The following is a 25265-nucleotide window of genomic DNA, read 5'->3' as shown; positions in this document are numbered from 1 at the left end:
TAAATTTGCAAAACATATTCTTCACCTCTAATTTTTTAATATTTTTTGAAAGTGGTTGTGAGTGATAAGTTTTACATCAGTAGACTCGTATCCTTATTCCGATCAAAAACTATAAAAACATTAGTTTGAAACTCGCAAAAAAACTTAATGACGTTAAGTGTTTTTTAACGAAGGTCTATTGAGACAAAAATAATTGAAAGATTAGACCGTTAGTAGTGATTTTTAAGGATGAGATTATTATCGGCTAATAAAAACAGTGAGATTAGTTATTTCAAATTTACCTTTATTTTTTTGTGCTAACAAATATATTTTTATTCACTACAATGCAAATGTACTTGCAATATATCTTATTGATTTACTTATATTGATTAATAAATTCTAAAAACTTTACATGAATGTCATTAGTCATTTCAGCCTGGATGATTATTATTCTTACCTTTTATGAAGAATATCAGGGTTCAGATCATGGTCCCGAGAAATTTTCTTTTGATGTACTTTGGGAGTAGAAGTAAGCCATAGAAAAACGTGCAAGTCATTATTAGAAAAAAACATAATTTTTAATAAAGTTGGCCAAATAATGAAAAACATTAATTTCGGTAAGATAAGAGTATCATTCCAATAAATACATACGTTTTCTAATAAACGAGTAGAATGTGCTGAATTTTGAGAGCATATTAGAAGTATTATAGCTTTATTGTTAAAGAAAAGTCATATATACTAAACTTTATTAGTAAGGTAACATAGACTAGGGATGAGTTCGGTACCGAAAATCCTCATATACGAGGCAAAAATTCGACAAAATACTAATATAGACTTGAAAATTACAATATTATTATTATTATTATATTTTGTGATCACAAAAAATAACAAAATCTCATAATTGAATATAAAATTCCTTAATAATAATAATTTAAAAAATCTTGATAAACAAAATAAGACCCCAACCCCCTTTTGTGAAACTGAAACTCCGTTGGTGTGTGCTGTGCTATATATAATGAGTGTCGTGGCATACGCAGGCAGATAGTGCGAGAGATTTGCTTGACTAACCGATCACGTAATCAATCAAGCTTATGTTTCCGACGCACACAATTACTATTTACTTGAGCCTTTATATTCTAATTCCCCAAATTCATTATCCAAGCCCTAATTCTGTATAGTAGTTTCAGTTTTAAGCTTAATCTGACTTTGAATCATCAAGTACAGTTTTGATCCTCAGCTAGGGTTTGAGGAGTCATGAGTCCTATTCAGAATTTCGAACAACAGTCTCGCCTTCTCATGGAACCCGACCTCCGTATTATACTTCCTTTCTCTTTACTTTACCACCTCTTGTACTACTAGTTAATTTAGTTTCTGACTTTCTGTTAATTGTTATGTTTGGAGTTTGGACGATCAGTTGTGTATGATGAATGTTTTGATGTACGACTTATAGAAGAGTTTTTTTTTTCTAGCCCTAGGGTGCTTCAATTATTACTTTTATTATTAATTGTTTTGGGCGTTTTGTTACGAGACACAAACTGAGCACTGTTGTAGAACTAATCGCGGTTAATTGGATTGGAAATTTTATGTGTAATTTGTTGTTATACACACACGCACACACATCTTTGCATGTCATTTTCAGTTTTGCACACACGTACATACATTTTTATATGTAATTTACAAAGGTTGGCTGGTAATTGGCTGGCGATTTGGTCTGACTGGCGGCGATTTGGCCAGTTAGCGATTAATTTGGCCGACCGACTGAAGATTAGTTGGTCACTGGCCAAATAGCGATTAATCGCGGACTAGTCCTATTTTTTGCAACACTGTATATGAGTCACACTTACTCTTACAGAACTTGTAATTTTTTGGGACCTTTTGAGTTTAAAATTGATATGAATTGGATATCACTAGAGTTTATATGTAGAACTTGTTACAAGTTTGAGATTATTTTTCTAGGCTGAAAATCGTTGTTTACACTTTACAGTGACGACAACTCGAGAAATATGATGGTTGTGTTTTGTGATTTAGATTTTAGAAGACTGTTTTTTTGAGTTGGATTATGTTGTTGGCTGAAGTTCTAAATCTTTGTTTTGTTTGGCACAGCTATTCAAAATAGGTTACAGATGGCAATGGAGGTGCGGGATAGTTTAGAGATAACACATACAGGGGAGTACTTGAATTTCCTTAAGTGTTATTTCCGCCCGTTTTCGGTGATCCTATATCAAATAACAAAGCCTCAGTTTACTGACAACCCTGAGCATAAGCTGCGAAACGTTATTATTGAAATTCTAAGCCGTCTTCCTCACAGTGAAGTGCTAAGGCCTTTTGTTCAAGAGCTACTGAAAGTTGCAATGCATGTTCTTACTACTGACAATGAGGAGAACGGGTTGATTTGCATTCGCATCATATTTGATCTATTGAGGAATTTCAGACCAAACCAAGAGACTGAAGTGCAGCCTTTCCTTGACTTCGTGTGTAAAATTTACCAAAACTTTAGACACACAGTTACTCATTTCTTTGAAAGTGGTGCACTTGTGGCTCCATCAACACCACCTTCATCAATGTCATCATTACCTTCGCTCGGTAGTGAAGACATTAAGCCAATGGAGATTTCAGATCAAGTTGGGTCTTCCACTGCCTCAAGCACTGGGTCTGGTCAACTTAATCCAAGTACTAGGTCGTTCAAGATTGTGACCGAGAGTCCTTTGGTGGTTATGTTTCTCTTTCAGCTGTATAACCGGCTTGTCCAAACCAATATCCCTCAGTTATTGCCATTGATGGTTACTGCTATCTCAGTCCCTGGTCCTGATAAGGTTCCTCCACATTTGAAGACTCACTTCACTGAGCTAAAAGGGGCCCAGGTTAAGGTAATTTGTTGAGATTGTCTTTGTATCGTCTTACTGAATCATTTACCGAATCATTTGTGAAGGCTAATATTATCTTGTATACTTATATATTTCTGGCTCTGTTGTTGCAGACGGTCTCATTCCTGACTTACCTATTGAAGAGCTTTGCTGATTATATTAGGGCACATGAGGACAGCATATGTAAAAGCATCGTGAACCTGCTTGTTACTTGTTCAGACTCTGTTTCCATCAGAAAGGTAGTATGACCTATATCTGTTTGTCCTTAGTTAAATGCTTCTCATATGTATGTGAGCTGGTATATATAATATACTTATCATGTGCAGGAGTTGTTAATAGCATTGAAGCATGTCCTTGGAACAGATTTTAAGAGGGGTTTATTTCCTCTGATTGATACACTCTTGGAAGAGAGGTAATATTTTGTTCATAGTTTGCTAACTTCATCATCTGCTTTCTCTTTGTTACTGAAATTCAACATTGACATTATTCATTTAAATTGAAATGTGACTCATTATCTGCCCATGGTTATAAATAAGATGATGGATTTGATAACATGTGTTTTTCTCATCATTTTTTCAAGCACTTATTGTAATATGAGATAAAGAGGTGTAATTGTATTTGGAATTTTGATTCTGCCGCTGATCAGGACATATGTGAAAAATGCTTTTAATAAAATTACTTACTTTTGATCTCTCTAGATAGTGTTTTGCGTACGATATAATATCTAAAACAGCTTCTAAGAGTTTTGTGAACTATGCTAGGGTTCTCGTGGGAATTGGACGGGCTTGTTTTGAGACACTGAGACCATTGGCGTATAGTCTCTTAGCAGAAATTGTTCATCATGTTCGTGGAGACCTCTCACTTCCACAGGTTTGAAGCTTACGGAAAAGTTTATGCATTAATATTGAGGCATTGATGTATTAATAAGGTGTTATGTGATGTTTTCTTGTATTACATCTCTTACTGTTGTATCTTATCATTTTTTTACAGTTGTCAAGGATTATCTACCTATTCTCAAGTAATATGCATGATGCATCATTATCTCTCAGCATCCACACCACGTGTGCACGATTAATGTTAAATCTGGTACATCTTGGATCTCAGTTTAAATGACCAATACTGTTTTATTCCTATATATTTTTCTTCTCTTTAGGGGTCAGAGCTCTAGTTTGGTTTTCATTGTCTAATAATTGTAAGTGTACTTCATGAATATGTTTTTAGGTGGAACCAATTTTTGAGAAAGGCATTGATCTGCCATCCATGGATGAAGCAAGAGTTTTATTGGTAAGATTTTATATGGCTTCTTGACTTGGTTTGCTATGCCCTTCATTCTGGAGTTGCAATTAAGATAGGTCTTTCTCTAGAGTAATCATAGCCTATTCTTATTCTACGTGTAGGGGCGCATATTGGATGCTTTTGTCGGGAAGTTTAGCACCTTTAAACGCACTATACCTCAGGTATACTTTACATGGCTACAGCCTTGTTTTATTTAGTTTAGTTAATACTTAATAGCTATCCCCAAGTTATTGGTTCTTTCCCTGTCATATTACTCTTGCATAATAGCATTAACTAAATGAAAGTAAAAATAATTGACCATGTCATGAATTATATTTCTGTTAGTTGCTTCTTTCCCTGTCCTATTACTCTTGCATCATTCCAATAATTTTGTTCATTTTCTCTGACAGCTACTAGAAGATGGAGAGGAAGGAAAGGATCGATCTACATTAAAATCAAAGCTTGAGCTACCAGTACAGGTTATACTGATTAACTAACCTTTTTTTTTCATGAGCACCAAGTTTTTCTTATGATATGAGGCGTACATGATACATATTTAGAATTCTTTGAAAATGCTAGATAATTCAACTCTTATCATAAATACTTCAAGTTACCACTAGATTAAGTCCCACTAGACGGTAAAGAAGCCATGAAACATATTTTGTCTATATAATTTTTTGGTAGTTATATTTAGTGAGAATTTGAGTTATAAACGCATGTTTATGATAACACGTGACACACTGACACTATATTCCGCATATAAACTATCTCGCAGGCTGTTCTGAACATTCAAGTTCCGGTGGAACATTCAAAAGAAGTCAGTGATTGTAAGCATTTGATCAAGACATTGGTTATGGGTAATTTTCTTCAGTTCTTTTATATTTGATACTGTCATTTTAAGCATTATCTTGAATGATTTTGTCATGCCCGTTGAGTTATTTAAAAGTTTGCTGCAAAATGAGCATTCTAATGTTTAAAATCTTATCTTTTTATATTACCAGGAATGAAAACAATAATATGGAGCATCACACACGCACATCTACCCCGATCACAGGTCCCACCTTCCACTCATGGGACACCTCCACAGATGCTTCCAGCAAGCACGCCTAATTCATCCACAGGACAGCCGTTTAAAGGGCTGAGAGAAGAAGAGGTATTATTGTTTATACAATTTAATGCTTTTATAGAATACCATGATAATTAAGACTAATTAAAGAAATGGCTTTGTGTAGGTATGGAGAGCTTCTGGTGTCTTGAAGAGTGGTGTCCGTTGCTTAGCTCTCTTCAAAGAGAAAGATGAGGAGAGAGAAATGATTCATCTTTTCTCCCAGATTTTGGCTATCATGGAACCTCGAGACCTTATGGATATGTTCTCGTTATGCATGCCAGAACTTTTTGAATGCATGATATCCAACACACAGCTTGTGCACATAGTTTCTACTCTTCTTCAAGCACCCAAGGTTTTCAGACCATTTGCAGATGTCTTGGTTAACTTCCTAGTAAGCAGTAAGCTTGATGTTCTGAAACATCCAGACTCCCCTGCAGCAAAACTTGTTCTACATCTTTTCCGGTTTTTATTTGGTGCTGTAGCTAAAGCTCCAGCAGATTGTGAACGCATTTTACAGCCTCATGTTCTCGTTACTGTGGAAGCGTGCATGAAAAGTGGCAGTGAAGTTGAGAGGCCACTTGGTTATTTACAACTGCTTAGAACAATGTTCCGTGCATTAGGTGGTGGGAAATTTGAGCTTTTGTTAAGAGACTTGATTCCAACATTACAGCCCTGCTTGAATATGTTGTTGGCAATGCTTGAGGGCCCCACAGCTGAAGAAATGAGAGACCTTTTACTAGAGCTTTGCTTAACACTCCCTGCACGGTTAAGTTCATTGTTACCTCATCTTCCTCGATTGATGAAACCGCTTGTAATGTGTCTTAATGGGAGTGATGAACTTGTTGGTTTAGGATTGAGAACACTCGAGTTCTGGATTGATAGTTTAAATCCTGATTTTCTAGAACCAAGTATGGCTAATGTGATGTCTGAAGTGATTTTAGCATTATGGTCCCACTTAAGGCCTGCACCCTACCCATGGGGTGGTAAATCTTTACAACTTCTTGGCAAGTTGGGTGGTCGTAATAGACGGTTTCTTAAAGAGCCACTTGCACTTGAGTGCAAGGAAAACCCAGAACACGGGCTCCGGTTAATTCTTACGTTTGAGCCTGAAACCCCATTTTTGGTACCTTTGGATCGATGTATTAATCTTGCTATATCAGCTGTTATGAATAAGAACAGTAGCATGGATGCTTTTTATAGGAAACAAGCTTTGAAGTTTCTTCGAGTATGCTTATCATCACAGCTTGATTTGCCTGGTCGTGTAACTGATGATGGGTTAATATCTAAGCACTTATCAACCGTTCTGGTCTCGTCAGTTGATCCATCTTGGAGAAGATCTGATGCATCCGAAGTAAAGGTTCGTTTAATTACAAGTTCTATTTCGATTCATTATGTTTTGCTTCTCATTTGATGCTTAAAAACTTTTCTTGCAGACTGACTTGGGGGTCAAGACCAAAACACAGCTAATGGCTGAAAAATCTGTATTCAAGATCCTTCTCATGACCATAATTGCTGCAAGTGCAGAGCCTGATTTAATTGATCCCAAGGATGAATATGTTGCTAATATTTGTCGCCATTTTGCAATCATATTTCACTTGGAAAATTCTTCTACCAATGCCCCTGTTTCAGCCATTCCTCTTGGTGGTCCTTTACTGTCATCCAACACAAATAACAGTTTGAAACAAAGAAATGGCAACAGCTCAAATTTAAAGGAACTGGACCTAAAGGAACTGGACCCTCTGATCTTTTTAGATGCTCTTGTGGAAGTGCTTGCGGATGAAAACAGGCTACATGCCAAAGCCGCCCTCAATGCTTTAAACATATTTTCTGAAACCCTTCTGTTACTAGCACGCTCCAAGCATGCTGATGCAATCATGTCACGATCAGGTCCTGGTACACCTATGATTGTTTCCAGTCCATCAATGAGTCCTGTTTATTCACCCCCTCCTAGTGTCAGAATTCCCATTTTTGATCATCTATTACCTCGTTTATTGCACTGCTGTTATGGGTCCACTTGGCTAGCTCAAATGGGTGGGGTTATTGGTCTTGGTGCGTTAGTCGGGAAAGTCACTGTTGAAACTTTATGTGTATTCCAAGTGCGTGTTGTAAGAGGACTTATATTTGTTCTTAAAAGACTCCCTGTCTATGCTGCAAAAGAACAAGAAGAAACTAGTCAGGTTTTGACTCAGGTCCTCCGGGTGGTGAATAATGTTGATGAGGCAAACAGTGAAGCCCGCAGGCAGAGTTTTCAAGGAGTTGTTGAGTTTCTTGCTTCAGAATTGTTAAATACAAATGCAACTGTAAAAGTCAGTAAAATAGTGCAGTCTTGTTTGGCACTTTTGGCTAGTCGAACCGGTAGTGAAGTATCTGAGTTGCTTGAACCGTTACACCAACCTTTGCTTCAGTCTCTTCTAATGCGCCCTCTTAGGTCAAAGAATGTTGAACAACAGGTAAACAAACACCATGCTTCCTGTAATTAATTAACTAATCAACTTCTTTGTCATACTGCTTGTTAATTGTCTGTATTTTATAGGTTGGGACTGTGACTGCTTTGAATTTTTGCCTTGCTTTGAGGCCCCCTCTTATCAAGTTGACTCCGGAATTAGTTAACTTTGTTCAAGAAGCGTTACAGATTGCTGAGGCTGATGAGACTGTGTGGGTTGCAAAGTTTATGAACCCAAAAGTTGCTATGTCATTGACTAAACTCCGCACAGCGTGCATTGAACTTTTATGTACAGCAATGGCATGGGCAGATTTCAAGACTCAAAATCATTCTGAGCTGCGTGCGAAAATCATTTCTATGTTTTTCAAGTCCTTGACAAGCCGGACACCAGAAATTGTAGCTGTTGCTAAAGAGGGATTGAGACAGGTATTTCTATAGTTATTGTGCATTTTAATAATGTTATGTTATATGTGGTTAGTATGTATCTTATTTAGCTGTTGACTCTTTGCCTTTTAGGTTATTTTGCAGCAACGAATGCCTAAGGAACTTCTACAGAGCAGCCTGAGGCCTATACTAGTTAACTTGGCACATACCAAGAACCTCAATATGCCTCTGCTGCAAGGTCTGGCCCGCCTTCTCGAACTCTTAGCAAATTGGTTTAATGTGGCTTTGGGAGGCAAACTTTTGGAGCATTTGAAGAGATGGCTGGAACCAGAAAAGCTTCAACAGATTCAAAAATCATGGAAAAGTGGTGAAGAACCGAAAATAGCAGCTGGTGAAGATGCTCTCTCCCTCTCTCTCTCTCTCTCTCTCTCTTTAAATAATGTAAAATTTGTAATTGATTTTTAAGTATGCTCCTATCAACTTTTAATGCAGCTATCATCGAGCTTTTTCACTTACTCCCCAATGCAGCAGGAAAGTTCCTTGATGAACTTGTAACTTTGACTATTGATTTAGAAGCAGCTCTTCCATCTGGACAGTTTTATAGTGAGATCAACAGTCCGTATCGTCTTCCACTGACTAAATTCTTAAATCGTTATCCACAAGCTGCTGTAGATTATTTTCTTGCTCGATTATGCGAACCCAAATATTTCCGCCGGTAGGATTCAAAATATATGTTTACCTTTTAAGTTTGAACTTTGAAACCCTTTTTTTTTGTAAAGTTCTCATCTAACTTTCTTTTGACATGATCCAGGTTAATGTACATCATTCGGTCAGATGCTGGTCAACCATTAAGAGAAGAACTTGCAAAGTCACCAGAGAAGATACTCTTAAGTGCATTCCCTGAGTTCATTCCAAAGGCTGAGACATCAACGGCCCAGGGGTCTCTGGAAACTTCTTCGTTAGGGGGTGATGATAACACTCAACCTCAACCACAATCACAACCACAAGGGCAAGCACAACCACAACCACTACCCAACCCCACTGCTCCAAATGTCTTGCCAGATGCTTATTTCCAGGGCCTTGCTCTTATAAAAACATTGGTCAAACTCATTCCTGGATGGTTGCAGAGTAACCGCATTGTTTTTGATTCATTGGTTCTTTTGTGGAAGTCCCCTGCAAGGATATCGCGGCTGCAGAATAAGCAGGAACAGAGTTTGGTTCAAGTGAGCATTATATGCATCTTGGAAACACATTTATCATATAGTGTGTGATATTCTAATCTTTTTTCTACTGTAACACAATGCAGGTGAAAGAGAGCAAATGGCTGGTCAAATGCTTCTTAAACTATTTGCGCCATGATAAAACTGAAGTCAGTGTGCTGTTTGAAATCCTCTCAATCTTCTTATACCACACACGCATTGATTTTACCTTTTTGAAGGAGTTTTACATCATTGAGGTATGGGTATTTTGAAAGAGGACTCTTGCATATGCAATTTCATATAGTTAAGAATAGAAACAAGTCGATTTGTAAGTTGTCAAATCTAATTGTGCGATTTTTATCCAGGTGGCTGAGGGCTACCCTCCCAGTATGAAGAAAACTCTCCTTTTGCACTTTTTAGACATATTCCAGTCAAAACAAATGGGCCATGATCACTTGGTGGTCATCATGCAAATGCTGATTCTTCCAATGCTAGCTCATGCATTCCAGAATGAACAGACATGGGAAGTTATAGATACTGCTATCATCAAAACAATTGTTGACAAGCTTTTGGATCCCCCTGAAGAGGTGAGTTATAAATTATGATGAGCCAGCTCATGTTGTTAAGTATTTTCTGTGTCTGTAAGTGATATAAACTATGCCAGCTCATGTTATTAAGTTCTGTATTTTGATTCTCTCATCTTGCATAGGTATCTGCTGATTATGATGAGCCTTTGAGGATAGAGCTACTACAACTTGCTACTTTACTTCTCAAATATCTCCAAAATGACCTTGTTCATCATAGGAAGGAACTCATAACATTTGGGTGGGATCACCTAAAACGTGTAGAGAGTGCTAGTAAGCAGTGGGCGTTTGTCAACGTATGCCACTTCTTGGAGGCCTATCAAGCTCCAGAAAAGATCATATTACAGGTATATTCGTGAAAATGTGACACGCATTGAGATTAATAGAAGAATCTTTTGTCACAGATATCAAGTTGATAAAACTAGCTCAAATCTAGCTACTTTAGATCTCATATCACTTTTAGGAACTTACTAATTGGACAGCTAAACTTGCAGGTGTTTGTTGCCCTTCTGAGGACTTGTCAACCAGAGAATAAAATGTTGGTCAAACAAGCCCTTGACATATTAATGCCAGCACTTCCGCGTAGATTGCCAATTGGTGACAATTCCCGTATGCCAATTTGGATATGTTACACAAAAAAGACTCTTGTGGAGGAAGGACACTCAATTCCTAATCTCATCCATATATTCCAACTCATTGTTCGCCATTCAGATCTATTCTACAGTTGTAGGGCCCAGTTTGTGCCTCAAATGGTTAATTCTCTCAGTCGCCTTGGTTTACCTTATACTACTACTTCGGAGAATCGCCGGCTTGCTATTGAACTTGCTGGGTTGGTTGTCAATTGGGAAAAGCAAAGACAAAATGAGATGAAAATAGTCAATGATAATGAAGGCACTAGTCAGAATAATGACGGGTCAAATTTGGGTTCCGCTGGTGCTGACTCTGCACGGCCAATGGATGGATCCGCGTTTTCTGAAGACTCAACTAAGCGGTTAAAGGTTGAGCCTGGTCTTCAATCTCTTGGTGTCATGTCACCTGGTGGGCCCTCAATTCCAAATATAGAAACACCAGGATCTACTGGACAGCCTGATGAAGAATTCAAGCCAAATGCTGCAATGGAGGAAATGATAATCAACTTTCTGATAAGAGTAAGTGTTTACTTTATATAATCTGAACTTTTGAACAGCCAGTTGGCAGTTGGTTAATATGATATATGCTTAACAGGTAGCCTTGGTGATAGAGCCAAAGGACAAGGAAGCAAGTCTCATGTATAAGCAAGCTCTAGAGCTCTTATCACAAGCTTTGGAAGTGTGGCCAAACGCTAATGTTAAATTCAATTATTTAGAGAAGCTCCTAAACAGCATCCCACCAACTCAGTCAAAGGACCCGTCCACAGCTCTGGCACAGGGTTTGGATGTGATGAATAAAGTTTTAGAGAAACAACCACATTTGTTTATCCGTAATAATATCATTCATATTTCTCAAGTAAGTATCATAATGTTGTCGTCTAGATTTATATCTAAAAGGTCTAATCATCTTAACTTGCTAAGCAATAATGTTTTGCAGATTCTCGAGCCTTGCTTCAAGTACAAGATGTTAGATGCTGGGAAGTCGTTATGCTCGTTGTTGAAAATGGTTTTTGTTGCTTTTCCTTCAGAAGCAACTAGTACTCCACCGGATGTTAAAGCATTGTACCAAAAGGTTGAGGAGCTTATGCAAAAGCACCTTGCATCTGTTGCAGCTCCTCAAACAGCTGGTGAAGATAACTCTGCTTCCATGATTAGCTTTGTTCTGTATATCATACAAACATTAGCAGAAGTTCGAAAGAATGTCGTTGATCCTTTCAATCTGGCCCGTGTTCTTCAGCGTTTAGCACGTGACTCGGCATCTGCACCTGGATCTCATGCAAGACAAGTATACCTTTGCATTTTGATACAATACTTGTACTTTATTATTTTGTGTATAGCTAATTGGTAACAACTTCATGTTTCAGGGCCAAAGAACAGATCCAGATTCTGCAGTCAGTTCATCTCGTCAAGGTTCTGATATTGGAGTGGTGATCACCAATCTTAAATCTATCATTAAACTCATTGGTGAAAGGGTCATACCTGGGCCTGATTTCAAAAAGTCAATAACACAGATTTTAAGTTCCTTGCTCTCTGAAAAAGGAACTGATCATACAGTGCTTCTTTGCATCCTTGATGTAATAAAGGGATGGATTGATAATGATTTTGGTACTCCTGGAGTGACTGCCACCTCAGTTTCTTTTCTTACTCCAAAAGAAGTTGTAGCTTTCCTTCAAAAGCTTTCTCAAGTTGATAAGCAGAATTTTTTCACAAGTTCTGTTGAAGAGTGGGACCGGAAGTATCTTGAGCTCCTGTATGGGCTTTGTGCAGACGCGAATAAGTAAGCATAAAATTTGAATCTTATATAAAGTTCAACCCATTAAAGCTTGCATCTTTTCATTGATGATTTGTTTCCCAGGTATCCATTATCCTTGCGCCAAGAAGTTTTTCAGAAGGTAGAGAGACAGTTTTTACTCGGTTTAAGGGCAAAGGATCCTGAAATGAGGATGAAGTTTTTCTCTCTTTATCATGAATCTCTTCAGAAAACATTATTCACAAGGCTGCAGTATATTATTCAAGTTCAAGATTGGGAGGCTTTGAGTGATGTATTCTGGTTAAAACAAGGGCTTGATCTTCTTCTTGCCATCTTAGTTGAGAATAAGCCTATTACACTTCCTCCAAATTCTGCCAAGGTTACCTCTCTTCTGGCTGCAGGTTCTCTTCCAGAACATTCTGGAACACAATCTATGGTTACCGATTCGTTTGATGTGGCAGAAGATACCCCAATAACAATTGATTCCCTTGTCACAAAACATGCCAAGTTTATGAGTGAAATGAGCCGGCTACAGGTTGGTGATCTTGTGATTCCACTGAGAGAGCTCGCACATACGGATGCAAATGTGGCATATCATTTATGGGTATTAGTGTTTCCAATTGTCTGGGTGACATTATGCAAAGATGAACAAGTGAAACTTGCTAAACCGATAATCTCTCTGTTATCAAAAGATTACCATAAGAAACAACAAGGTAACAGGCCAAATGTGGTGCAAGCTCTTCTGGAAGGACTCCAATTAAGCCACCCTCAACCTCGGATGCCTAGTGAGCTAATAAAGTACATAGGAAAGACTTACAATGCATGGCACATTGCATTAAATCTTCTAGAAAGTCACGTGATGCTGTTTCAGAATGACACAAAATGCTCCGAGTCTCTTGCTGAACTTTACCGTTTGCTGAATGAGGAAGATATGAGATATGGGTTATGGAAGAAACGATCGATTACTGGTGAAACACGGGTTGGGCTGTCACTTGTTCAACATGGTTACTGGCAGCGGGCTCAAAGTCTGTTTTACCAAGCCATGGTTAAGGCAACCCAAGGTACTTACAATAACACTGTACCAAAAGCAGAAACGTGTCTTTGGGAAGAGCAATGGTTACTCTGTGCGAGTCAACTCAGTCAATGGGACGTGTTGTCAGACTTTGGTAAACTTGTTGATAATTACGAAGTTTTATATGATAGTCTCTGGAAACAACCTGATTGGGCATTTTTGAAAGATCATGTGATTACAAATGCTCAAATTGGAGAAACTCCAAAGCTTCGTATAATCCATGCATATTTTTCTCTACATGAGAAGAATACAAATGGTGTTAGTGATGCTGAAAATTTTGTTGGTAAAGGTGTTGACCTTGCTTTGGAACAATGGTGGCAATTACCCGAGATGTCTATTCATGCAAAGATTCCTCTTTTGCAGCAATTCCAACAATTGGTTGAGGTTCAAGAATCAACCCGAGTTATAGTAGATATTGCTAATGGAAACAAACAAACCGGAAATTCTCCTGTTGGTGCACATAATGGTCTCTATGCTGATTTAAAAGACATTCTTGAAACATGGAGGCTTAGAACTCCAAACGAATGGGATAATTTGTCTGTTTGGTGTGACTTGCTTCAGTGGAGAAATGAAATGTATAATGCAGTGATTGATGCATTCAAAGATTTTGGCAACACTAACAGTAACACTAACGAACAGCTTCATCATCTCGGTTACCGTGACAAGGCATGGAATGTTAATAAACTTGCCCACATTGCACGTAAGCAGGGTCTTAATGATGTTTGTGTGAGCGTTTTGGATAAAATGTATGGTCACTCTACTATGGAAGTGCAGGTATAATGATATGCATTTTGTTACTTTAATTCTTGTTACAGATATAGAATCTGAATATAAGCAATTTGTGATGTTTGTAGGAGGCGTTTGTTAAGATCAGGGAGCAAGCAAAGGCGTATCTGGAAATGAAGGGAGAGCTTACACATGGTCTTAATTTAATTAACAATACTAATCTGGAATACTTTCATGTCAAACACAAAGCAGAAATTTTCCGCATCAAAGGTGACTTTTTGTTGAAGCTAAATGATTGTGAAGGCGCCAATCTTTCATATTCAAATGCCATCAGCCTTTTTAAGAACCTTCCTAAAGGGTGGATGAGTTGGGGAAGCTATTGTGACACGGTACCCATTTATTCGTTACTTTATTAACTTCCGGTGTTGCTAATTCATCAGTCAAAGCTTATAATGCATCATTTTTACAGGCTTTCAAAGAGACGCATGATGAGATTTGGTTGGAGTATGCTGTGAGTTGTTTTCTTCACGGAATCAAATTTGGTGTTACTAATTCGAGAAGCCATCTAGCTCGTGTTCTTTACCTTCTCAGCTTTGACACTCCTAATGAGCCTGTGGGACGAGCGTTTGACAAGTATGTTGACCAAATACCTCACTGGGTCTGGCTTTCTTGGATTCCACAACTATTATTATCCCTACAAAGATCTGAAGCCCCACATTGCAAACTCGTCCTACTGAAAGTCGCAACCGTGTATCCTCAGGTAGACCAAGTCACCATACATTCTCCATTCTCTTGGTTCTTAGACTCATTATAATTTGATTAAATCATATTGTGACTTTTAGGCATTATATTACTGGCTGCGTACGTATCTGCTCGAGAGGCGTGACGTGGCAAATAAATCTGAGTTTGGTAGAATGGCAATGGCGCAACAAAGGATGCAACAAAACATGAATGGTGGACCTGATGGGAATGCTAGACAAGCTGGTGGTGCTGGCGGTTCTTCAGCCTCAGAAAGTCAACTTAATCAAGGAACCCAGTCAACCGGTCTTGTTGATGGTGGTGGCTCGCAGAGTCAAGAGCCTGAACGGTTCACAGTTGCTGATGAACAGCAAAATTCTACAAACATGAATGATAGTGGTCAGAGTGCGATAAGGCGTAACTATGCTATGGGTTTAGTTGCTTCTGCTGCTAGTGCTTTTGATGCTGCTAAAGATATTATGGAAGCACTTAGAAGCAAACACACCAACTTAGCTAGTGAACTTGAGGTACAAGTGTTTTATCAAGTTATTAATACTAATCCAGTTTGCTAACTGTTGACATTTGCAGAGTTTGCTAACGGAAATCGGTTCAAGATTTGTGACTCTACCAGAAGAGCGGTTATTGGCGGTGGTTAACGCTCTGCTCCACCGTTGCTACAAATATCCAACCGCCACAACTGCAGAGGTTCCTCAATCCCTCAAAAAGGAGCTCTCAGGTGTTTGCAGGGCATGTTTTTCAGCAGATGCTGTTAACAAACATGTTGAGTTTGTTAGAGAATACAAGCAGGATTTTGAACGCGATCTTGATCCTGAAAGCGCTGCTACGTTCCCCGCCACCCTGTCTGACCTCACCGAAAGACTCAAGCACTGGAAAAACATTCTTCAAAGCAATGTTGAAGATCGGTTCCCAGCTGTGTTAAAACTCGAGGAAGAAAGTCGCGTGTTGCGTGACTTCCATGTGGTCGAGGTCGAGGTTCCGGGACAGTACTTCACCGATCAAGTAAGTTAAAATACGGTTTCCGTGTTTCACCATTTTCAATATCTATTTTAACTCATATCCTGTTTTTACCGCATTTCAGGAAGTTGCACCGGATCATACCGTGAAGTTAGATAGGGTAGGAGCCGATATCCCAATCGTGCGTAGACACGGTAGCAGTTTCCGTCGTTTGACTCTAATTGGCTCAGATGGGTCCCAACGCCATTTTATTGTCCAGACATCTTTGACACCAAATGCTAGAAGTGATGAGAGAATATTACAACTTTTCCGTGTGATGAATCGCATGTTCGATAAGCACAAAGAGTCAAGACGCCGCCACATCAGCATTCACACACCCATCATCATCCCTGTTTGGTCTCAGGTATGTTTGAGCCTCTCTACATTAGATGTTTTTACGATTCTTTCATACTCAAGTCTAAACTCGTATGGGCCCCACTGCAGGTGCGGATGGTTGAAGATGACTTAACATATAGTACTTTTCTTGAGGTCTATGAAAACCACTGTTCAAGAAACAATAAAGAGGCTGACCAACCGATCGCTTATTTTAAGGAGCAGTTAAACCAAGCAATCTCGGGTCAAATATCACCAGAAACTGTGGTGGATCTTCGTCTTCAAGCTTACAATCACATCACAAAAGATTACGTGTTTGACAACATATTCTCACAATACATGTACAAAACATTGTTAAGTGGGAATCATATGTGGGCTTTCAAGAAGCAGTTTGCCATCCAGCTGGCACTTTCAAGTTTCACATCTTTCATGCTGCAGATAGGCGGAAGATCGCCTAATAAAATACTGTTTGCCAAGAACACCGGGAAAATATTCCAAACAGATTTTCATCCAGCTTACGACGCCAATGGCATGATTGAGTTTAACGAGCCCGTGCCTTTTCGGTTGACTAGAAACTTGCAGGCATTTTTCTCTCATTTTGGTGTCGAGGGCCTTATTGTGTCTGCCATGTGTGCAGCTGCTCAAGCTGTTGTTTCCCCAAAGGTTATTCTTTTTTTCTAAAGATTATCAGGCTAGAAAGAACTGAATGTTTTGGGTCTAATATGGTTTTACTTTTACATGTGAAATGCAGCAAAGTCAACATCTATGGCATCATTTAGCTATGTTTTTCCGTGATGAGCTGTTGTCTTGGTCATGGAGAAGACCACTTGGAATGCCATTGGCCCCGGTTGTCGGTGGCGGTAGTTTGAACCCTGTGGAGTTTAGACAAAAGATAACCACAAATGTGGAACAAGTTATTGGTCGGATCAATGGGATCGCCCCACAGTTCATATCAGAAGAGGTATGTGTGTGTGTTTTGAACCATTTTAACTTTTTATGTGTGTGTGTGTGTGTGTGTTTTATCAGTAGTGAATTTTGATGTTAATTATTGGGTGTGATTGGATTTTAGGAGGAAAATTCGGTGGATCCACCGCAGTCGGTGCAAAGAGGTGTAACGGAACTTGTTGAAGCAGCTTTAACTCCAAGAAACTTGTGCATGATGGATCCTACGTGGCATCCCTGGTTTTGAGTTAGGAAGAAGGCTGGTAGATACTAAGGCATTAGTAATACTAGTGGTATGAAGCATCTTAGTTTTAAGTTATGCATATGCAAGTATGTGCAACTACAACTCTTGTTTTGAGCTTGACTAAATTATGATTGGTTGCATGGAATTTGGTAACTAATTCGAACAATATTAGTAATAGTTTGATGATAATCCTTTTCATTTGGGGAAAATTGTACCATCCATAATTAATCAGGCCCGTCTTATTCAGCCAGGACAGGAAGTCAGGAACCCACCCCATAATTAATCTATATCACATTATCATTTTTTTTTCTTTTTAAATGATGACTCTTGCCAATTTTGTTCAAATCGCTAACCACGCCTATGTTTTAACGTTAAGTCATGGGTACTTTTATCTTTTTACCTATTTAATGATAATTGTGATTAAATCTAAGGGACGAAAGAAAGTCATGTATTATCTGTAAAATTAACGAATATAAACATGTAACACATATTTTTATGTTGAAGCTTTCCCAGCCTTCAGTTTCGTTTAACATGTTTCTCTGTATCTATACAAGGATATTAATTTATTATTTTGTCTTAATATTTTATTCACTAAATCTTGGGGGGGGGGGGGGGGGGGGGGAAACTTCACATAATAGTAACAAACTTTTCCTATACCAATTTGGTTACTCTATCTTTCTTTATCTCAATTAAGTTACTCACAAACGTTTTATGTATCAATTACATTACTCACTAACTTTTTTGGCTCATTTAGATCACTCAATTTCATCAATCCAATCATCCAAGTTTTTTTTACCATTTTGGCAGGTTATTATGATGCCATGACATTTTAATTTACATTATTATTTGTGACATGGAAATTATAAATAATGACATGGATATTATAATTAAACACTCAAAATAACATAAACTTTAGTTTCTATAACCGATCATCATTAGGGTTAACAAGTCTTTTTTTTAGTTTGCGTGAATGTTATTTTAAAACTCTTTTGGTTATGTTAACGAGGATGTTGGCTAGTCTTTTGTTTATTTTTGTTTGATGATTACGATGAATTATGTTTTTTTTTGGTATTACGATGAATTCTATTTTTTTGGTAATATGTTGAATTATGTTTTTTTGTTTGATGATTATGACGAATTCTGAAAATTGATTTTTTTTAAATAAAAAATTTAAATACTGATGATTATGAATAATTATGTTGAAATTATAATAATTAAAAAAATGTTATTTTAAATTTATTTATTAACATTTAAAATAAACAAAAGAAAAACCAATATTTTAAACAAAATAAATTTATTTATTAACATTTAAATGAATTGATAGATGAAACTTGAGTGATCTAAATGAGACAAAAAAAGTTAAACGAAACTGAAAACTGTAAATATTAAAAAAGAAAAACCAATATTTTAAATGTCACATTTAAGACGTTAAGTTTTGTTTATATTATAAATTTATAGGAATACTATAAATGTGATTGCTTGTCAATAAATAATGATGCAAGTTGCACGATAATGAAAACTACAACCAATAATATAATGTGGAGCCTTCTCTGTTATTAGGCTTTATATTGCTAGGAGATTAAATCACTTATATAATAAAAATAAAACAAAGTAAATCTAATTAGTAGGGCAAATATAGTGAAAACCAATCCGTTCTTTTCAGTTTATCTGGGTTATTTTGTTCCTTTTATTCGATAAGAAGTGTGATAATAAATTTCATTGTTTCTTATTGCAAAGGCGTTGAAAATCGCTTCATGAATGCATGACTGATAAAAATTTACATGAAGTTACAATTCAATAGGAATTGATTATGAGTAGTAATTTGCTATTGATTATCAATGGTGATTGAGCTCAACAATTTGGTACATTAAGTGACAAGTGTCCACACTTTTGCGTTTAAAACCTTAATATAATCATGCTGTTAATTAGTAGTCCATTTTAAAAAAGCATCTATATAAAATCAGCGTTGATTTAGAAAAACAAGTTTTTACATCAAGACAGAAGACAAACGGGCAACAACTGCGATACAAGGCCTTTATAATAGCAAAAACCCAATATTTTAAATACTACATCAATAGATCTCGGAGTCATAATATTACTATGCATAACCCGTTGGACTCGGCTAAGTAGCTCCAAAACTTCATGAGCGAGGAAACCAAAAGCGATAAATGCGAACGATATAAATTCATGTTGGTTGTAAAGACAAATTTTCTCATGTTTAGTCACCTTGTATAAAACAATTTTTAGAGAAACATGCCCCGCTTTAAAACCATCACTCCATAAGCCCACTAAATTTTCCAGATCCGTTACTAATTCAGACATTCAACATGACATGCATAATGACAAATCATGTGTGTATAAACAAATATATGTGAACAAAGACATGATAATAATACAAAATGTGGGGTCATTTCCATTGCCAAGCATATGATGAACACATGAAAAATCTATAAACTTGAAATTCCTTTATAATAATATTTACCAAACTAAATTATAAAGGCAAAATTTAACAAATTATATTATGGACCCTATCAACATGGGGTCCTCTATCATCCCCCATCTTCTTGAAAAAAAGGCTGACTTTGACCACCACCGTCCACCACCACCATCATCTTCATCTACTCCCATTTACTTCACATTTTCTTGATTTTCTTATCCACATAACCAAACACAATAAACCCATTTGCTGCAATGAATTTGATCATAAATCCCAGAAATCCCACAAAACCCATATCAAAGATTTGATTTTTATCTTGAATTTGATCTGGGTACACAATATAATATAATATAATAATATGGGTGCTTGTCTGTCAACCACCAAGATCAGTGGCTCCAACAGCAACAGGAAGCATGATGAAGGTGGTGGGTCTAATGGGAAGAAGCCCATTAGACAAAAGCACAAGGAAGTGATTGTTCCTTGTGGGACAAGAACAGATTTTGGCTATGTTAAGGATTTTGATAATCATTACTCTGTTGGAAAATTGTTGGGTCATGGTCAGTTTGGGTATACTTATGTTGCTATTCATAAATCCACTGGAGATCGTGTTGCTGTCAAGAAAATTGATAAGAATAAGGTAAAATTTTGTCATTTTGTTTCATAGTTTTAAGCATATTTTGTCATTTTAGGGTTTTGCAGTATTTAATTAATTATGCTTATGTTTTATAAAATTTGTACCTCAGGAATATTATTTGATTAGTTAACAAATAATTCAGATTCCAAATTAAAGATTTTTTACCTCATCATTTTCACAAAGATGCTACAGTTGACCATAGTTATGCTGATGTGTTGACTTTTTCGACAGATGAAAACTCCGGCTGCCGTGGAAGATGTTAAACGAGAAGTCAAAATATTGCAAGCTTTAAGCGGTCACGAAAACGTGGTTCAGTTTCATAATGCATATGAAGATAGCTCCTATGTGTACATAGTTATGGAGTATGTTGACTACCAGAGTTGACTTTTTTTCGCCCTTCGACTGATTTGTGTGATAAAGAATTTAACTTTATGGTTACCTTTTTCAGGTTATGTGAAGGGGGCGAGTTATTGGATCGGATCTTAGGAAAGTAAGAAAGAAATCTTAACTTATTTATAAATGTTGACTTTTTTAGTCAAACCTGTAAGTTTTTTTAGCTAAATCTTAAAGTTAGTTTCTTTTATCCAGGAAAGATAGTCGTTACTCAGAGAAAGATGCAGCTTTCCTTGTAAGACAAATGCTTAAAGTTGCTGCAGAGTGTCATTTACATGGTTTGGTACACCGTGACATGAAGCCAGAGGTATGAAAATGCATATTAAAAACCATTTCATGTTATACATAATGTTCCTAGGACAACGCTTACCTTGCCTCGGTTTTATACATATAGAATTTTCTTTTCAAGTCTAAAAAAGATGATTCACATTTAAAGGCTACAGATTTTGGTCTATCGGACTTTATAAAACCAGGTTAGCGTCATATCTTGTTATGTATGCAATTTTATCATTTATTTAATTATTTATATTTGTTTATATAATCTTTTTTTTTTCGTAGGAAAGAAGTTTACTGATATTGTTGGAAGTGCATACTATGTTGCTCCCGAAGTATTGAAGCGGAAATCGGGGCCCGAATCTGATGTTTGGAGCATAGGTGTTATTACATATATTCTATTATGTGGTCGTCGCCCCTTTTGGGATAAGACCGAAAATGGGATTTTTAAAGAGGTAATTATTATTATAAAAATGTATCTATAATTGGTGATGCATTCAATGGTATCTTTTACCACTTACAAGATTTTTATGAATTGATAGGTGTTAAGAAACAAACCCGATTTTAAGCGCAAACCATGGCCTACCATAAGCCAAAGTGCCAAAGATTTTGTAAAGAAATTGCTTGTGAAAGATCCGCGTTCAAGATTAACTGCGGCTCAAGCCTTATGTATGTTTCTCCTTTCTTTTGTGTTAATTCATATAGAAATTAAGAAAGTAGTCATTTTTTTTAGTCAGAACAATTTCTTGCATATAGCCATGACTGCATGAAACTTTGATGGCGTGTCTACTTTTATTTGTCTAAACTGTAAATGCTGCATTCTATATGTGAATACGCAAATAATAATGCATACGCGAATATGCACTCGGTATGGTCAATGGTGCCGTGTATTATATTATTTCAAGTCATTATTAATGGGAAAAAACTGTTTTACGCGTCTGAGGCGCACATCTCTTGTCTAAATAAGTGATTTGTTTTTTATATGGCTATATATATAGCACACCCAAGAAAATGATTATTTTTTATGATTTTCTCTAATTTATATCTTGAAGTTTGTCTGTTATGAGTCAAGAGAATAACTTCACTTAAAGTATGCAAGAGAATGATTGTGATCTCTTTTGTTTGGAATTTTGTGTTTTGGAAGTGTTATATCTGATTATTGTATGATTATTTATGGGGTCAAATAATCATTTTGATAATCAGTTGCATATCAGCATTAATAATAAAACTAATCATTTAAGGCTAAAATAAACTTCTCTGTTTAAATAATAAAAATTTGTCAAAAACTCAAAACATTTAATTATCTGATTATTACAACTTCAAATAGCATAAGCTTATTCTGCATCCTAACTTATTACCAAATTTTAATCATATACTACAAAATTTTTATAGCACACCCATGGGTTCGAGAAGGCGGAAATGCTTCTGAAATTCCTCTAGACATTTCCGTTCTTTCCAACATGCGTGAATTTGTGAAATACAGTCGGCTAAAACAGTTTGCTCTACGAGTAAGTATTTATCTCACATTATAAAATCAATCCCAAATATTTTATTCTGAAATTCAATATTCATGCAATCATGCATAGGCGTTAGCTAGCACCCTTGATGAAGAGGAGCTATCGAATCTCAAGGATCAATTTCAAGCAACTGATGTAGATAAAAGTGGTGCTATTAGTCTTGAGGAAATGAAAGAGGTATGTTTGACCCCAAAAGTCAAATTAAAGTCAATAGTTGCACTGTGTATTATTAATTTAGAATTAACTCGCCTTTGTTGCAGGCCCTTGCTAAAGACCTTCCATGGAAGATGAAAGAATCGCGCGTTTCAGAAATTCTCGAAGCAGTAAGCCCGTCCTTTCTAAAGGGGTGTTTGACCCCAAAAGTCAAACTAAGTATAATATCGCAGGCAGCTTTTGATTGAGTTTTGGATATATCTTCTATACGTAATCAATTAGTAAATGAGTGCACCACATGTCGCAATTCTGTGACACCAAATTCCTTTCTCCCGCTTCATTAGGAGGGTATAATAATAATAATAATAACAATAATAATAATAATAATAATAGTAATAATAAATATACAACTAGATTTATATTTTAAGTAAATTATCAGTTTTATATTAAATAAGATTAAAAAAAATTCAAAATAAATCTTGAATTTGAAATCTAACACATATATCACAGTAAAGTTTAAATCCTCTTATTTTTAATCGTTTTTACATTTCTAACCTTATAATTAAAAGAAATGAGAATACATTGTTTTTTTTTATTTGTTGGTAGTAGTTTTCTCGTTTTTTTGTAACATTGTGGTTTTTCATGAGCCCTCGCCTGTATATAGATATGTTTGTATGTATGCATGTATTAATTTTTTAAACCCTTTTTCAGGATCTTGAAGGATTATATTTTTGTGATGCAGATAGACAGTAACACAGACGGGCTCGTTGACTTTACAGAGTTTGTTGCAGCGACTCTCCATGTTCATCAGTTGGAGGAACACAACTCCGAAAAATGGCAACATTTATCACAGGCTGCTTTTGAGAAATTTGATGTTGATAAAGATGGTTATATAACCCCTGAAGAACTCCGAATGTTAAGCCATCGACTTTATTTGACTTTTGTTGTTGAAGAATCACATATTATTACCTTTTAAACTTTTGATTGGCTTTTGTAGCATACGGGATTGAAGGGTTCGATAGATCCTCTTCTAGAAGAAGCTGATATCGACAAAGATGGTAAGATTAGCTTGTCAGAGTTCCGAAGACTGTTAAGAACCGCAAGCATGGGTTCGGGGATAATGACATGATCATTACAGAAAACAGTGATCAAGAAAAGTCAAAAAGAGTTTTTGGTTGTTTATATGGTTTTGTTAATCAGAACAAATACTAGCATTCATGTTCACCAAGTATGTATATTCTGATATTCGTAATCCATAAAACTAAAGATCAATAACTCTTTGATTTGCGCGTGAACACTTGTTTGTGTGTTAAAGATTGGCTGTGTTTGTGTAATTTCTTTTTATGCTTGTATGTAGTTTTCCTTTATGTACTTACTACTTACAGTTACACATCAACTGTTCTCGTGGTAATGTTCATATTATATGTTTGGTTAAACTGTGTATGTTTTGTTTTCTCAAATAAAAAAAGTAAAAAACCTTTCTATTGTGTTTACGAGAGAAGGGGCGTGTAAATAAATGGGCCCTAAAATATAATAAACTTAGTAACTCATATAATTTAATTAATTGCGATGACATTAAACACAACAAAAGTGTTAGTAGCAAAATGATCAAATTTTAATATTTAAATGAATCATGAACCTCTCTTAGCATTTTTCAAAACGAAGTTCTCGATCAACTCTTTGTAATCCATGCTTTTTAATCGTTCTCAATAGTAGTAATGATTTAAATGAATTAATTGTAATGGTAAAACTATGATTTAAATGGGCTAATAGTGGGTTTAAAAAACAAATATGGTTTTTAAATATACTTATGGTTGAATTTTGTTACAGATTATCAGTTGGATTAGTTAAAGAACATTTCACATTTAGATTTTTTGAATCAAGTAACCAATATGAATATCCGAATTCGATGTATGTATATAGGGTTTCTTTGTTCAAATCAACCCGAGTTTGTTTTTTTCTTTTTATATAGTTTGTTCGAATCAACCCGAGTTTAGCTTTTCCAATTTGAATTGTAATTAATATTTAGTTCAAATTCGAATTCACTTTTAAAAAGTTTGATAACTCCATAGAAATAACAAGTGAAAACTGATTCGATGGATTAACGTTTTTTGAAATCAAGCCATGATGTTCTAAGGAGTTAATCTAAGGAATGATTGTATATAGTTTTCATTATTAACAGCTACAGTTTTCGCTAACTCTTGCGCTATATCAAAAAGTATTTTATGATTGAAACGTTTTTGGATTTATTACATTTTAAGTAGAATATATTTCATATATTATAATGATATTAAGACAACATTTTTTTTATTTTTTTTTATATGCAACATTTAATATGCATGATTCAGGCCTTGAATGGAACTTGTTTTATCGTAGAATTTATTTGATGATTACCTAATACTTTGTTAATAAGTGTTTGTTGTTACACATTGAACTATAGAATATTGTGTTTTAACGACAAACTATTTGCCTAATTGAATGAAGATCAAATATATGTATTACTAGTTTTTAGCCCACGTGTTACGCGGGTTTATTTAGGTTTTAATTTTTAATATTATTTTGAATAGTTAATAT

At 36.1% G+C, this 25265-nt stretch overlaps 2 protein-coding genes across 2 annotated transcripts; both read left to right on the top strand.

Annotated features, from left to right (window-relative positions):
* The first annotated feature begins 1048 nt into the window (after positions 1-1048).
* On the top strand, positions 1049-17450 carry LOC143538050 (uncharacterized). The gene is made up of 33 exons (XM_077031691.1): positions 1049-1291; positions 2083-2846; positions 2957-3082; positions 3170-3255; positions 3605-3713; positions 3834-3929; positions 4065-4127; positions 4241-4300; positions 4529-4597; positions 4894-4975; positions 5120-5271; positions 5351-6583; positions 6660-7676; positions 7760-8095; positions 8186-8444; positions 8546-8768; positions 8865-9276; positions 9360-9509; positions 9618-9839; positions 9962-10183; positions 10331-10984; positions 11061-11321; positions 11403-11750; positions 11830-12242; positions 12321-14061; positions 14142-14402; positions 14483-14773; positions 14856-15278; positions 15340-15771; positions 15851-16129; positions 16210-16761; positions 16850-17059; positions 17168-17450. The coding sequence occupies exons 1-33, from the start codon at positions 1234-1236 to the stop codon at positions 17285-17287; spliced, it is 11724 nt and encodes a 3907-aa protein (XP_076887806.1). The 5' UTR covers positions 1049-1233; the 3' UTR covers positions 17288-17450.
* A 2385-nt stretch (positions 17451-19835) lies between these two features.
* Positions 19836-23966, top strand: LOC143538049 (calcium-dependent protein kinase 28-like). Its single transcript, XM_077031690.1, has 12 exons — positions 19836-20358; positions 20587-20717; positions 20804-20845; positions 20944-21055; positions 21143-21221; positions 21307-21476; positions 21564-21690; positions 22414-22529; positions 22608-22715; positions 22799-22861; positions 23434-23607; positions 23689-23966. The coding sequence occupies exons 1-12, from the start codon at positions 20080-20082 to the stop codon at positions 23818-23820; spliced, it is 1533 nt and encodes a 510-aa protein (XP_076887805.1). The 5' UTR covers positions 19836-20079; the 3' UTR covers positions 23821-23966.
* The last annotated feature ends 1299 nt before the right edge of the window (positions 23967-25265 follow it).

This window comes from Bidens hawaiensis, unplaced genomic scaffold, assembly GCF_021521415.1.
Source record: "Bidens hawaiensis isolate Kalapana, Puna unplaced genomic scaffold, B.hawaiensis_p1.1 tig00011466_1, whole genome shotgun sequence".
Taxonomy (NCBI): Eukaryota; Viridiplantae; Streptophyta; class Magnoliopsida; order Asterales; family Asteraceae; genus Bidens; species Bidens hawaiensis.
Note: the sequence above shows the minus strand (reverse complement) of the source record. Positions and strands in the feature narration are given on the sequence as shown.